The 14,807-nt window shown below is 48.7% G+C and overlaps 1 protein-coding gene across 1 annotated transcript; it reads right to left on the reverse strand.

The window, feature by feature from the left end:
* Positions 1–6,649: 6,649 nt before the first annotated feature.
* ENDOD1 (endonuclease domain containing 1) lies at positions 6,650–14,293 on the reverse strand. Its single transcript, XM_068181460.1, has 2 exons — positions 13,626–14,293; positions 6,650–7,844 (listed from the first exon to the last, which is right to left on the reverse strand). The coding sequence occupies exons 1-2, from the start codon at positions 13,917–13,919 to the stop codon at positions 6,711–6,713; spliced, it is 1,428 nt and encodes a 475-aa protein (XP_068037561.1). The 5' UTR covers positions 13,920–14,293; the 3' UTR covers positions 6,650–6,710.
* Positions 14,294–14,807: the final 514 nt, after the last annotated feature.

Consider the following 14,807-nt stretch of genomic DNA (forward strand, 5'->3'; position numbering starts at 1 on the left):
ATTTTTTGTGAAAAACAGAACAGGAGCAGTTCCGTTGGAGGCATCATTACCAGCTCTAATTAATAGACCTGAATACAAATCCCCACAACCACAGAGGTCCAAAACCTAAGTGCGGTGCCCACAGGAGCCCCAGCAGCGCCAGCAGGACATGTTGCAGGAATGTGCTCAGTGTTGAACACCTGCATCTGTTCACAGCTGGAAATGGGGGATGGAGAAAGAATGAGATTTTGAAAAAGCTCCAGAAAAAAATAAAGCACAGGGTCCAGGTTCCTAGATAGATCCTATACCACCAAACCTCCCTTGGGTTGGGAATGGGGGCATGATCTGAAGCATTACAGGATCAGGGACTGGACAAAATTATCCTTCATCACTGGAGCCTGAGAGCCTGTTCACTTGTCCTTGATCAAACGTAAAAGCTGATTGTAGCCAGGTGTGGGTCAGTCTCTTCTCCCAGGTAACAAGTGACAGGACAAAAGGAAATGGCCCCAGGTTGTACCAGGGGAAGTTTAGTTTGGAGATTAAGAAAAATTTGTTTACTGAAAGAATGGTCAGGCATTGGAGCAGACTGCTTAGGGAACTGGTGAATCACCACCTTGGAAGAGTTCAAGGAACATGTGGATGTGGCACTTGGGGACACAGTTTAGTGGTGCATTTGGTAGTGCTGAGTCAATGGTAGGACTCAATGATCTTAGAGGTCTTCCAACCTCAGTGATTCTGCGTAGTCATCCTGTGGTGATGAGCTTCAGATTTGCACCCCTCTGACACCAGGACAGACACTGTTACCATTCAAGCCTCTTCTGCAGCCATGGGCCCTGTGCCCTCACAGATCTTTGGGAAGACAGCCCCTTGCCTTACATCGGACACTCATCTCATTTTTACAGGGTGTAGTGGTGTTTTCAAGTGCAGGCTGTCACCTCCAGTGCAAAGGTGTACCTCCTACAGATGCCTGAGGGTGAGGGATGAACTCATCCACCCCACAAATGTGCATGTTTTCCATGAACTCGAAAAAATTAGGCCAAGTTCTCTGGGAGCTGGATTCGTTCCACACAGGTCAGGCCAAGCTGTGTGGTTGAAGTGCACACAGTGGTTAATCCCAGCTGTTTCAACAGGGCCACACACAACCCCCACCACCACCCAAATGTGGCTGCGAGTGCTGCGGGTCATGTCCAGCAGCACTCAGGAGGCATCAGACCCTGATATTAGTCCTATCTGCATGGAAGGATTTAATGACCCAAGAGCCTTCCAAAGGGCTGTTGGAAAGACCATCCCACCTGTACCATCATCTGGGTGAACCATGTCAATGGACACCTCAAAGGTCTTCAAGGGTGATGGGACAAGCCCCATCAGCCACTGATCACAGTCAAGCTTCACTGGTCCCAGCTTCAGGCATCCAGCTGAGGTGCCCAGGTGAAAGGCAGGTGACATATTCATACTGAACACAGGGACCCCTGTGCCTGCAGAGAAGAAATTATAATGGCTACATTTAGATGGCATGAATCCAGAAAGTGATGTCTCCATGAGTCTATTGTACCATCCCTCTGGAGCTGCTTCACTCACATCAGCAGTTTGTCGGTGTCAGGATCAAGCAGAGACCATTTCTCAGCCCTTCCTGTTCACTGTTTAGCTACTGGCCATTTGGTTTCACAGAATCATAGAATGCTTGAGTTGGAAGGGATCTTTAAAAGCCACATAGTACAACCTGGGACATCTTCAACCACATCAGGCTCAGAGTCCCATCCAGCCTTACCTTGAATGTTTCAAGGGCTGGGGCACCTACTACCTCTCTGGACAACCTGTACCAGGGCTTTACTCATTGTAATTTACCTTCATTTCAAAAGAAATATTTTTATTTTATTTAGTCTGATGTTCTTCTCCCACATACCCTCCCTTGCCCATCAGCACGGTCCTGCCTACCTGCTGCAGCTCCTGACATTGGTCCATAACCAGCTTCTACCAGCAGGTACTGGGGATTTGGAAAAGTCACACAGTGATATCTGCTCCAGATGTCCATTCCTCACCATGTTAAATTGGATTAAAACACCAACTTATTAATAAAGATGATACTGCAGAAGCCTCTGATTCAGTTTTTCAGGTGACTTTGCTGCTGGCTTAGTAGAAAATGGCTTCTACCTCCCAGGAATACTGTCACAATTTCAGTATTTTTGGAAAGGAGACAGGGTTTTTTCACCTTTACAGATGGAAGAAAATCACACATATGCAAAGATCGGCCATGGCTGAGCGATATGTCTCTGAGACAGAAAGAGCCACAGTCACATGCCAAACCTGCTGTTAGGCAGGAGTGGATGCTGAATGTCAATATCCAAACCACTAATCCAGACCTTAGGCTGCTCTTGGATGTTTCCTGTCCTTGTTCCAACCTGGACTTTAAAACTATTTTCCACTGAAAATGGTAAATTGCCATGAAATGAACCCTGTATGATAAATCACCCCATTCTGACAGAATATAATTCCTTAGAGATTTTCCAACCAGCTGTAACACTAACACCACTGGAAAGTCTTTAGGCGTTTCTGCTTGTCTGGAAACACCAGTTGTGTGGAAATCAATAGCAGATGTTACCCAGTGTGAGATCCACTGAAGTAAGTCCAGCAGCCCAGGAGTCTGTGTAGCAAAGAGAAATCATCCCATGCCAAACCCACAGTATTGCAACCTCACTAATCCACACACACCCTGGACACACCTCACACTCCTTGCTCCCAGGCAATCCCTCCTGGCCAAACGAGTTACACTGGTATTTATTATCCAATACCTTTCCCATTTTCTGGCACTGGCTACACTGGAGAGATAACCTGTGAGCAAGCATGGCTCAGTTCCCTGCTGAACAGGAGCAGCTCCCTGACCAGAGGGAGGGACAGAGCTGCTGATGGAGTTCCATGCAAGGTGAGCAGCTTCAAAACGAGCAGTGGTAGCAGAGGTGTGACCCAGAGGGCCTGAGACTGAGGGGCTGTCCTGCAGGGCTACTGAGTCCCTCTGCCATTATGGTGCCCAGCCCCAAGGTGGATGCAGCAGAGTCAAGGGTCACCTCGAGGTGCAGAGAGCCCTGTGTCAAAACCTGGGGTTATCTGGTTAAGGCAGGGACACCTTCCACTAGACCACATTGATCAAAGCCCCATCCAGCCTGCCAACTTGACCTTGACCGTTTCCAGTGATGAGGCGTCCAGAGCTTTTCCAGGCACTGTACCAGTGCCTCACCTCTTCCTGCAGACTCGGCTGCAGGGGTTCATCTGCCCAAGGAGAGGTACTTGCAAAACAGAGATGTCATCTTCTGGTTTACTCATCACAGGACCTCCATACCTTCAGTGGAATACAATTACCCCTGATAGGGAAGGTAAGGAAGTTGTGACAAAGCCAGTCCAGGGACCAGCACTACACAAAAGGGAGTTTCTCCCTGTGAGCTGTGAAGAACTGTGCTGCTGTGCTGTGATTTCTGCATGAAAACTGTCTATCGTGCAGCACTCCAGGGGCATCTCACTGCATCTCACAAGAATAAAACAGTCCCCTCTCCTGGCACACACACAGTCATATTCACTGCCCGCAACACCTCAGCTTTTACCAACTTATTCTGCAGCTTAATTAATTGAGTCTTAGAGTGCTTTGAGAGAGGAAAGGTGTTTAAAAAGCACAAAAGGGCCATTAATATCAGATGTCAAGCTGTTACAAGGAAAAACTGTGCTTCTGCTGTTTTCTTGATTAGTCAGGACACCCTAGGTTATCTCATTTGCAACTGTGACAGAAAGTGATACAGCCCCTCTTAGGAAAAGTAATTTTATTTTGTTGAAGCCATACATTTCCAAGGATAGAGGAAAGCTCAGGAGCCATAAATCATGCCTAGATAAGAAGAATCTCAAACAGTGGTTTTTTGCAGGATGTTGCTTGTTCTGTGATAATTGCTTGATGTTCAGGGCAGATTTCCCACTGCCGGCTCAGACACGCAGGACAGAACAGAAATGCCCCATTACATTAATGCCAGTTACTGTTCTTAGCATTTAAAATCTGAGCATGTTAAGACAATTTTAATAATATTGTTTAATAATAATAAATCTTATAGAGCTGCAGAGCCTTGGATTTCAAGGTCTGTCCACTTGTTGTCAGAAGCCACGGCTGCAGCAGAGACATGCTGGCCTGAGCTAGGTGGGGTAGCAATGGTGGTGGCAAATTGACAGTGCAGAGCTCCTGAGGTGCCTCAGCTTTGCTGCTATCAGCACATGAGCTCCCATGTCACTGTGACTGCAGAGCTGCGCTGGAGATGCTGGTGGAGCTGGGATGCAGGGGCTGCTGGGTTCAGGTGTAGGGAAGCTGCTCTGGGTACAGGGCCCCAGGAAGCGCACGGCTGGCTACTGTGCAGTGCCACGCAGCTAAGATGGGTCAGAGATAAAGTCACACACAAGGTGCAAGACAGCTGTGGGGGGCAGCTACCCCTTCTCCCCAGCGCTTGGGCTGCAATTGGGAGCTGCCGCCATCACACATGCCTTCAGAGGCTGCTGGGGATCCTGTCACCCCACCCTAGCATCCCCTGGGGCTTGGGCTGGCTTCTTTCCTGCCTCAGCAATTGCCACGTAGCCCTTGAGGAGTACCAGGATTAAGGTCTCATGAAGGAGTGGGAAATCAGCTCCACATCTGTCTTGACAGCAGACCAGGCATGTTTGAGTGGGAAGACATGCCAAGTTCAGTTTGGAGAGCATCCACTGGCTGCTCTCTGCCTGTTAGAAGCCGTGACCTTGCCCCTTGCACCCAACATTCCTATAGCAAAATGCCACTGACTTCACCCAACTACAACCCATACTGGCACACAAAAGCTGTTTTTCCTTTTGAACAAAGCCAGTTCTGCTTGCAGACAGCCTCTCTTTCTCCAAAAACCAGCCCTGGCCCATGAAGGGCAAGGCAAGGAGTCATCCTCTCTTTCCACTCATGCCACTGCTTCTCCACTTTGTCACCATTGTTGGCATCCCCAGCTTTGCCATTTGCATCACTGCTGAACAGGGTGGGCTGGGATGTGCACACACATCTGGTTGCATTGAGCACAGCCCCTGAGCTAAAGAAAGAACTCTGTCCCATCATGAACCAGCCAAATCTCCTTTTCCCTCTGAATCCATCCATGCCAGCTCAGCCTTGCTGCAGGCTACATGATGCAGAGGCAAAGCTGCCATGTTAGTAACTGAGTTCTCTTCAACCCAGGACAGGCCACCACCAACCTAGCACTACTGAGATGGCAGCACCAGCTTGCTCACTCCTGGGACTCATTATGGGATGCTATGGTAGATCAGGAGTCCACACCAAGCTGGCCCTGGAGGGTGAGACACAGATGGGTGTGAAAGGAAGGAATCATGTATGGAGGACTCCCAAATGTCTTGTGGAGTCCAGCCAAAGTAAATGCTGCTGAGACAGGAAGCCTCCCTCCTGCAGGCAACTGCACCAAGAGATCCAAACCCCCTTGCTGAGCCAAGCCCCAGGGAAGGGCAGCATTCCTGTGCCCTTCTCCAGCAGTGGCAGATGTCTCTGTGCTCCTCATCTGGCTGCAAACACTTGCTGGTCCCCTGCAAAGCACTGATGTGTGACCCAGCTCCAATGTCACAGATGTTGGGGGACATGGCTCATGCTGGCAGAGGGAAGAAGGGGTGAAGAGAGAGCAGAGAGGATGTGCAGTGTAGAAGAGGAGTTGGTTCTGCCTCTGACATTAAGGTGTCTCTGTGTGTGGGTCTTCACACAGCAAAACAAAAGCTGCAGCCTGGGATCCCTCCTGCCTCTCCTCCCACCTGATAGTCCATAGTCCCCTGTGTGCTTCAGGAGCAGTCTGCTCTCAAGGGAGACAAGGCAGTTGGCAACAAATTTGAATTCAAAAGTGTGGCTCCCAGATCTTCTGGTCATTGGAGCAGACACAAGGGCTTCAGGGCTAAGACATTCGTGGGTTTAGACCTTCAGAGAACACCACATCTTGAAGATTCAGGGCTCAGACCTTCAGATAGGGTGGAAGGAGCAAGGAAGGGTTGGGGGAAGATGACCTTGGTATGTCTAAGGAAAAATGCTTTCCCACCATGCAAAAATAATGGCCAGTGGGTCTTTCCTTGCAGCAAGATCCATGCAATTTCAGATGTCTGGAAAGGCCTGAAGACTATGAGATATACCCAGCTGCATCCCCTCCACCAGTGGGACACCAGAGAAATGAGCAATGCAGCCAATAGCAGGACCTTGTTCCCATTCCACCCTGTTCCTTGCTGTTTCCCACCCCCTTGCACTCTTACCTCCCTCTCCTTTCATCAAGTCCCAGTAACCCTCTGTAAGTCATATCTTCCCCTAACCACCACCACCTGCTCCTTGGAAGGGCTGGGCTTCTGCAGAGCTCACTGCCACTGCATAAGTCTCAGTGTCATCACAGCCAGAAAGAAATTACCTCAAACCACATTTAGTGTGCATTTCCCAGAGGAAGCATCTTGACACCTGCAAATCACAGAAACTTTGTGGCCTGCACAGATAAAACCCGAACATTTTACAACAGACAGAACTCTAGTTACAGTGGTGGTGGCCCCAAGCGATGTTGCCTTGGCCCTCCTTGTTATTCCCCAGTCAGTACATTATTATTAATGTCACTACAATAAATACGAGAATGAAATTGACAGCATTTGGCCACGCATCTTAAAGCATTGCCCCACTCCTCCTTTATTCCATGTATTTGCAGCCTTGGTTTCTGTTCCTATCAGTCATCAGAAGAGGCTTTAGGGACAAACCGTTTGACGATATGACCAGCTAGGTAATAAAAGCCATGCAGAACCGTGGCCGTGGCATCAATGACCAGCACGAAGGTGCCCCCAATCCCAGTGGCCATGTCTTTAAGCACAGAGGGAATGGCACAGATGGAGTGGTAAGGGAAAGCAGCAAGGTGAAGGACAAACGCCACGGGGATGCTCAGGATCTTGTAGGTGAGGGATAGCACATCTTGAACAATTTGCAGGAAGCCCAGGAAGATGTTGACGATGACCCTCCCAACATCATAGGGGATGCTGATGAGCACCATGCTGACGGCTTTAAGGTAGGACACCATCCCATTCCACAGGCTGTAGACTCCATCCAGAATTGTACCAACAACTCGCTTTACAACAAGCCACAGAAAATAAAACACAAATTTCACCAGTTCCACAAAGATGTAGATGAGGAGTTCCAGAAGTTTGATGAAAGGGGTAGCAATGATGCCAACCACTTTTCTCACCCAGCCACTCTCTTTGGTCTCCTGGTTGTCACTTGTTCCCACTTGCTCTCCAGAGCGGATCTGACTGACAACTCGCAATACTGCTTCTCTTTTCTTCTGGCTGTGTTTGTCTTTCCCACAGTTGCCTTTGAACAAGTGAACTCCTGGTAGAAGCTGCTCCTCCAGCTCTCTCACCGTGAGGTCTGCCAAGCTGTTCTCATCATTGATTTTTTTCACTAGTCCCAGGGACCATCCCTCTGGAGCATCACAGCAGGCTGCCAGCCAGAGGCTCTCTGGCACTGACACCTTGCCTTTAACTTGGATGCTGGAAGGAATTGCGCCTGCAAGGAGATACAGATGATCCATCTTGGAACAGTGAGGGATCAGAGCTTGCTCCACTACCTTCCCAATGTCTCTGTGCCAGCTTTTGCTCAGAGCTGGGTTCAGAGGGACAGCATTTGTGAGTGTGTAAGTGGCCACCTGGAAATCCTCCTCATTAAGCAAACTGGGATTGAGAAGGCCTCTCTCGTAGCCAGAGCCCACGTAGTCTGAGGTCAGGGCTTGGTTTGCACCAAGGTTAGCCACAGTGCCACCAATATCGGCTTCATGCACCATTTCATGCAAGTCATTTTCTGGATCATCTATCTGAAAGAGTAGAGAGAATGTTACTGCATGCAATTCACCTTCCTAGAAAACAATGTGTAAAATGAGCCCTGACATATACTTTTCATTAGGATTACTAGTACATGCCATGCCTTGGATTATATCCTGCACCCTTTCATTACTTTCATTGAAGTGCTTCAGAGGAGTGTATTCTCTACTTAGCTTCTCTGCCAAACACATTGGTTTAGGCTCCAAAGGATATTTGCAGTTCTCCAGTCTGGTACACAGCAGAGTACAGGCTTCAAAATCTCACTAGGCACCATATACCAAGCCTCTGACTTGTAATTTGTCCTAGAACAGATTTTTAAGACTAATAGATGGCTAGATTTAGGGTCATGTTTTCACCTCCTACTGTGGTGATACCTGCAGTTCATTTAAGAACTTAACCATGGCACCTTAAGCCCCTCTGAACTATCAAATCCAATCATGGGGAAAGAAAAAAGACCAAACAAGCCATGGTGTATAAGATGTCTAGAGAAGGCATTTACCTCTCACCACCTATTGTGTAAGAAGCAAGAATGAAGCCAGACATCATGTCAGGTGACCTGAACTAACCCACCTCGAACAGGAGTCACAGCAATGAGCTCCTAGGGCTGGTCATCAGCACCCTGATCCTCATGTCATTAACAGTCTGAACCTCATCCTTAATGACCACACAGCTCCTGCCATAACATGGATGAGGGTGCCATCACCAAAGGTCCTCGATGGAATCTGTGCTACCTGCTTGTGGTTCCCATGCAGTGGAGCCAGAGGTAGCAATTACTGCCCTCGGAATTTGTCCTGGAGCCATGCGTGAGGGAAGGGGGCAGGCAGAAGCGGTAAAGAGCAGTGGGAGGAGAAGCACTAAATGGCAGGGTGTATTCAGGTCTTTCTCAGGTGGCCACGGCTCTGTCTGATCCATAGTCATTCCTATTGACACTGCCTGCAGCTGCTCCAGAGGGCTGTGCCAAACTGTCATTTTGTTCCTCAAATTAGAGGGTGAACATGTTGGTAGAAGTTCAGGGATGGTAGATGATCTCTGGCAGTCACTGCCTTCTGTAGTCTCTGTTTCAGAGGCTGTGGCCCTCAGGTCCCCGCACTATGCTGGCCCAATTAAACCTTCTGCCTTTGCTCCTGGCCCATAAATTGTTTACTGCACTATATAATGTGCACTTTGGAGACATCTATGGCAGACAGTCCATAGTCTACTGCATCATTGCCAGGTCATCCAAGCTTGTCTCTTGACCACCCTGCAGGACACTTGGACAGATACCCAATTATGACCTTGCCAACTTAGACAGAGTTTGCATCCTCTTAGTGGCACATCACCTCCTCACAGTTCTGCACAAGCCTCTGCTGAGAGTCAGGGTGAAAGGACCAGTGTCAGCAACTGTCCACCACCCTCACCTGGGAGCTGAGCTCTGGCTGGCTTCCTGCATAAACCAAACCCCTGCAGTCAAGGCGCAAGGCTCCCTCTGCGCCAAGCTTGGTCACAGTGCCAAGCCTGGACATTGCAGAGGGCTGCATTACCCCACCTCCTGCTAAGGAGGTTTCTTGCTCTTTTTTATGAAGCATCTGGTGCTTATTGCTTCAAGACTGGGAGGATCATAGTGAGTCCCATGTGCTGATGCACAAGTCACAGCTTTTTCTAAATGCACTGCTTGAAAAGACTTATTCTGCACTTTTACTGTCTTATTCTGCTCCTCTTGCTCAGTCACTCCAAACAACAGACTGCAGCTGGCTGATGAGGCCAGACATTTTGCATTCCACAAAATCACTGTCTCTTCTTGCCCCCCCTTCCCTTGCCATTCTTCCCTTCTGATGAAATGAAGGCATGCCATGGGACAAGGGATGCACCCAGTGTGTTTAATAGCATGGAAGAGATGAGGGGGATTGGGCACAGATGCGAGGCTGTGCCCAGGAACTGTCCTCAGTGCTATGACCCTTTGGAGTTTTACACCCTCTCAGAGACACTCACCTCATCTCACTCCCATGGTAAGTGCTGCCAATCTACAAGGACACATAGACCTAAGATGGATCAGCTCTGCCTCCTGACAGAAATTACCAACCCACACGAAGCAGAACAAACTTAATTTCTCTCTCCCTGTGAGCTGCTGCATGCAAACCTTGAGGATCCTATCAAGTAAATATGTCTCTGGTTACCTGTCCAGTTGCAGGGGCCTTTGCACATACCATCAAGATTGTTTGGGTGCAATTAAAAAAGAATATGATAAAAATGTAGCTGTCTGCTGCTCATGTGTCAGGCTCTGACATCACCTAATTATGCTTCTAATAACTCCTATTATGGTTTGTCATAACTAATGCGTAGCTGAGGTTTTCATGCCTCCTCCTGCTCAATCCCAAAGGCATTGGGATGCACTCCTCAGCGCTGCATCTAATCTGCATTGCAAGATACCTTTCCTCCCTGCTTCGAAAAGCTTCTGGCTTGTGTCATCCCAAAACATATCTGTGTTCATGGGGTCAGCCATGAAGCCACCTGTCCAAATAACCTGGAAGAGCTGAGGGCAAAATCCAAGCAGACAGGTAAACTCTTTATCGTGGAATGGAGGTTTAAAAATAACTTATGTGCCTGCAGCCTGTATGGATGTTAGCATATAACAATATTGATGTGTGTCATTAAGTGCAGGTTGCAGTTTGACAGAAGGGACAGATGAAGAGGGGGATTAGAAGCACGGCAGCACACAGTTATTAGGGCAAGCAGCTTCCATTGGGTTTGGTGATTTAACAAGGCAGGACTCTGCCACCCCTCACCTTCCCCACCCTCGTATGTAGGATCCCTGAACTTCAGCTTCCGTCTCCCACCACTACTTCCTCAGGCACCCTTACACCTTTGATTGAAGTGGAAATATTTGATCCAACCTTAGTTGGGATTCATACCTCAGAGAAGAGGCACACTGCATCTTACGCTGAAGTTTCTGCAGTAGGACATTCACGAGTAGCTCTAGAAGTGCCTGCTCTCTTGACTCTCTACCAAGAGAGATTGCAAGAGCAGCTCAGAGGTAGCTGCATTATAGCTGGGCAAGAATCCCATCTTGGTTGTCTGCCTGGTGGTAGCCATTAACCAAATGAAAACACAAGGTAATTCATCCAGCCCCTCATATATTAGGATGGAAAAAGCAGCTCCGGAGTTTTCCATCTCTCTCTAAGCTACAGAAAGAATCAAGCACAGAGATTTTCAGACAATCAAAATGGAATGAGGTAAAAGACACCTGAGTGACTTGCTCTCAACCCCAAGGAAATCTGTAGCAGAGCAAGTTTTCAGACCTGCGCCTGGGGGAGTCCCAACAGTACCCTGCTCATCAGCCCCCTGCTCATCAGCCTACCCTTCCTGCTCTCTAATTGTTCACTAATTGCTGAATTAATTCATTGTTTCCAGCTGCCAATCTACAGTGGGTGGCACTGACGTTCCTCACACTTCTCACCCAATTACTACCTCTGTGCTACATTTGGCATTTTTTTCTCAGGCAGACATTCCTGAGGAGGGAGTGAGATGATGCCCTCACCACTTACATCATTATCACAAAAAAAAAAAAAGGCATATGACAACCTTGAGGCCCTCACTGGAGTTCTGAGAGTGTTTTTATAGTGATTTCTTTCTCTTTGCTGTGTGTCTGCATCTCCACGTGCAAGCACATGCCACTGTGCAGCTGAGCCAGCTCATACCCAGCTATCCCTGTCTTAGCAAGGAAATTACAAAGAAAATTGGTGATATGAGCTCACTGGGCTGTGCTGGAGAGCAGGTGTTAGTAAGGGTTCCCTTCAGCAGCCATCTGACCCAGCCTCGGTAGAACATACACAATGGGTGTGAAAGCTCTTCCCTACTCTCTCCTCCAAGTGGCAGTGTCTGAGAGGGCTGTAGGCACTCATTTCTTGAGTTATATGAATATTTCATGTTCTTGATTTCTTCCCCTTACATATTCTTCTGCAGTGTTTGGGTTTTTTGGGTTTTTTTCTTTTCTTTTTTTTTTCTTTTTTTTTTTTTTTTGTCCTAGTACTTTTCTGTCTCAGTCAGAGGTTCCTCCAGGGAACTGCAGAGTTGCTAACTTTTGCCTCTGAGACATCTGCATTTCACTAGTGGATGAAGGAGATCCATTAGTGGGGTCTCATTTTTATTACAGTGGGGTCTCAGTAAACCCATTATTGTCAACCTGTGAGGCCGCTCTGGAGAAGCCAGATCAAATAAAGGTAGCACCTGCCCTACTATTTCTGAGGCCGCAGAAGGTCTTGGTGGCAGGACACACAAGGTTTGGGACTCTGGAGTGCTGGCAGGAACCAAGACAAGATGAGGGGTCAAAAGGGATGGAGCAGGAAGGGCAAAGAAGCCAGCTCAAGGGAGGTCCAGGGGAACCAAAGTTACTGGGTGGGGGGAGAGGGGCCTGCCCACTGCTCCCTGGCAGGAACAGCTCCTGAGCCTACCTAGGTAGGTTGGGAGAGCTGGACTACAAGAAGCAGGAGGAGATATGGGAGCTAGAGGTGATGAAGTGTGCCACTGGCCAAGGCAAATGGGAAAGGATCTCATCTCTGCTGCTTTACCTTGCTGCCTCCATGGCACTGACCAAAGATTCTTGCCAGACTAGGTCCCCTTTGTGCTTTAAAAATTTGCCACCCTTCCACAACTCAGTAACGACAGAGTTTGCAAAAAGTTTTCTCTGTTTTAAAAGGGCAAGCTCCCACAGCTTGCCTGCAAAGTGGAAGGAGCTCAGATCAAAAGGCTCTTAGAAACTCCTGCAACTCAAGACACAGCCCAGAGAGCCAGAAGACAGTCTAGGCTAAGATAACCACTTAATATCTCCTGTCTTCAATGCCTGTGGCCTTAGTATCTCATCACCACACATGAGAAAAATAAGCACAGCATTCTCGTGGCGGAGGAGTGAGCTGCCACTGGATTGTGGCAACATCCAGTAGCTGAGGGGCACACTTCTAACACACTGCTCTGACACTGCAGCCATTCCTGACCTAATAAACACCCTTGCACACTGATAATCTCTCCTGAGCTCAACAGATGGGGTAGCCTGATGTTGCTAAAATCTTCATCATTGTCACTGCTGAAAAATCTAAAAAATGGGAGGGGAAAAAAGGAGAGCTAAAGTTCTCTTAGGGCACCATCAGTTTTAAAGGATTTCCTTTAAATTGAACAGCCTGAAGGCCTTGGTTAAACATGCCAAGTGACAGGGGAGACAAAAACCACTGAGGCTCTGGCAAAATTCATTTTATACTGCATACTTTTGACCTGACTGAAACCTGCATGCCCCACAACACAGCAACTCATATTCCTACCTCAGTCTGCAACACTGGGACACACTGAAAAGCTGCAGCATCAACTTGGTGAACCACAAATGGATGCTTTATCTCTGCTCAGTGAAGCTAAAGAACCCCTATCAACACTGTGATCATACTGGCAGCAGAACAAACTTGGACTTGACACTGCGATGTTTAACCCACCAGCAGCACTCCCTGCCCACAAGAGCTGGCTGGGCAGGACAAACACATCACTGGTGTCAGAGAGGGCTTTCCTCTCCCTTGGCACTGCACTTTCATGCAGCAGCCTCTCAGTTTTCATTATAAGCTCCTTGGGACAAGAAACTATTTGTTTGCCCAGTTCCAAGCACAAAAATAAGTTTTGCTCATGCTACATTCATACCAACAGAAGTTCAACAACAAGCAGAGTTCCTGCCTCCTCTGCAAAATTCTAGCCGCAGCTTAACCCCAGAGGAAATGTTGTCCAGGAAGAGTTGCTTTTCAGCAAAGGAAAAGCTGCCTTACCTGCGGTTCAACCAGCCAGTTCTCCTCCTCACTTTGAGCTGGCTTTGTAAACTTAAAAGCTGAATAAAGAGGGATTTTGTCCTTAGTACTGTAGAGGGTTGCAAACCGTGGCTCTTTGTTGTACTGCTGACAGATTTTCACATGGAACGGCTCCGTAAATCCTTCGGGTGGGACTCGTCCAGAGAAAAACACGTTACACTCGGCAAAACCAGTTTCATCCTCTCTAACAACTCTGCCCTGGGAAAAGCCTGGGAAAACTGAGATGCAAAGCAAGAATACAATTGACGTCTTCATGGTCCACTCCCTGGAGCCGAGGGAAGCCCCGTCTGCCTCCGCTGGATACGGCAAAGGACCTGCGCTCAGAGTCCATGCAGCAGCGAAGCCAGAAAGCGTCTGGAATTCGGGTGTAGCGAGCGAGGGAAATGAAATCTGAAACCACAGCCGATCCCTTCGGGGAGCCAGCGCTCTGCAGGCAGCGCGCTGGAGACCGAACGCGCGCGAGGCTGCGCTGACACACGCTGCGGGCGCCAGCTGCCCGCAGGAGAGGATGCCAAGCAACCTGAAATCATCAGCGAAGAGGAGGAGGGACGCCCATGGCAGCGGCAGGGCTAGAGCTGAGCGGCACCGACCGTCCAGGCTGGGGCTCAGCGCCGGCGGGGGTGTGGTGTGCTGCATTGCAGCAGTCCCCGGCAGGAATTTTGGCTGACACAGCCAGAAATGTTCCTAAGGCTGTCAGAGGGGATGCTACAAAGTCAGATTCCACCACCCCAAAGAAGGTATTAGCTGCCCTCTCCAGCTGTGAGCCTGGCCAAGGGAGAGGGAGAGAAAGAAGAGAGGTGGCAACATTGGAGCTTCTGGGAGTCCACTTTGACCCTTTTTGGGGTGTCTGTCATCACTATTGCTGCCAGCCACATACTGCTTAGATGCTTGGGAAAGGCATCCACCTCCCATCTCTCCTGGTGCTGTATGGGGAATTCAAAACCTTCCAGTATCACCTCATCTTGGGAGACCCTCTCTCAGAAGAGATTAACAACAGGCAGGAGGATGAAGACCCTCGGATCACGTACCCCTAATCAGCATCCACCACAGAATATTTTGGCCAAACCTACAGAAATGCGAAAAAAAGGAAATGAAGCTGCTTCTCTGAGTTTATGTTCAGCAGAGTAACCATCCACCCGAGAA

Source organism: Anomalospiza imberbis, chromosome 2 (genome assembly GCF_031753505.1).
Source record: "Anomalospiza imberbis isolate Cuckoo-Finch-1a 21T00152 chromosome 2, ASM3175350v1, whole genome shotgun sequence".
Classification (NCBI taxonomy): domain Eukaryota; kingdom Metazoa; phylum Chordata; class Aves; order Passeriformes; family Viduidae; genus Anomalospiza; species Anomalospiza imberbis.

What these genes read in the sequence shown, in the direction of transcription:
- ENDOD1 (XM_068181460.1), bottom strand. Translation starts at nt 13,919, where the DNA reads ATGAAGACGTCAATTGTATTCTTGCTTTGCATCTCAGTTTTCCCAGGC. An exon ending in ACTGGCTGGTTGAACCGCAG is followed by an intron (nt 7,845 to 13,625) that starts GTAAGGCAGCTT and finishes CTACTCTTTCAG; the next exon opens with ATAGATGATCCAGAAAATGA.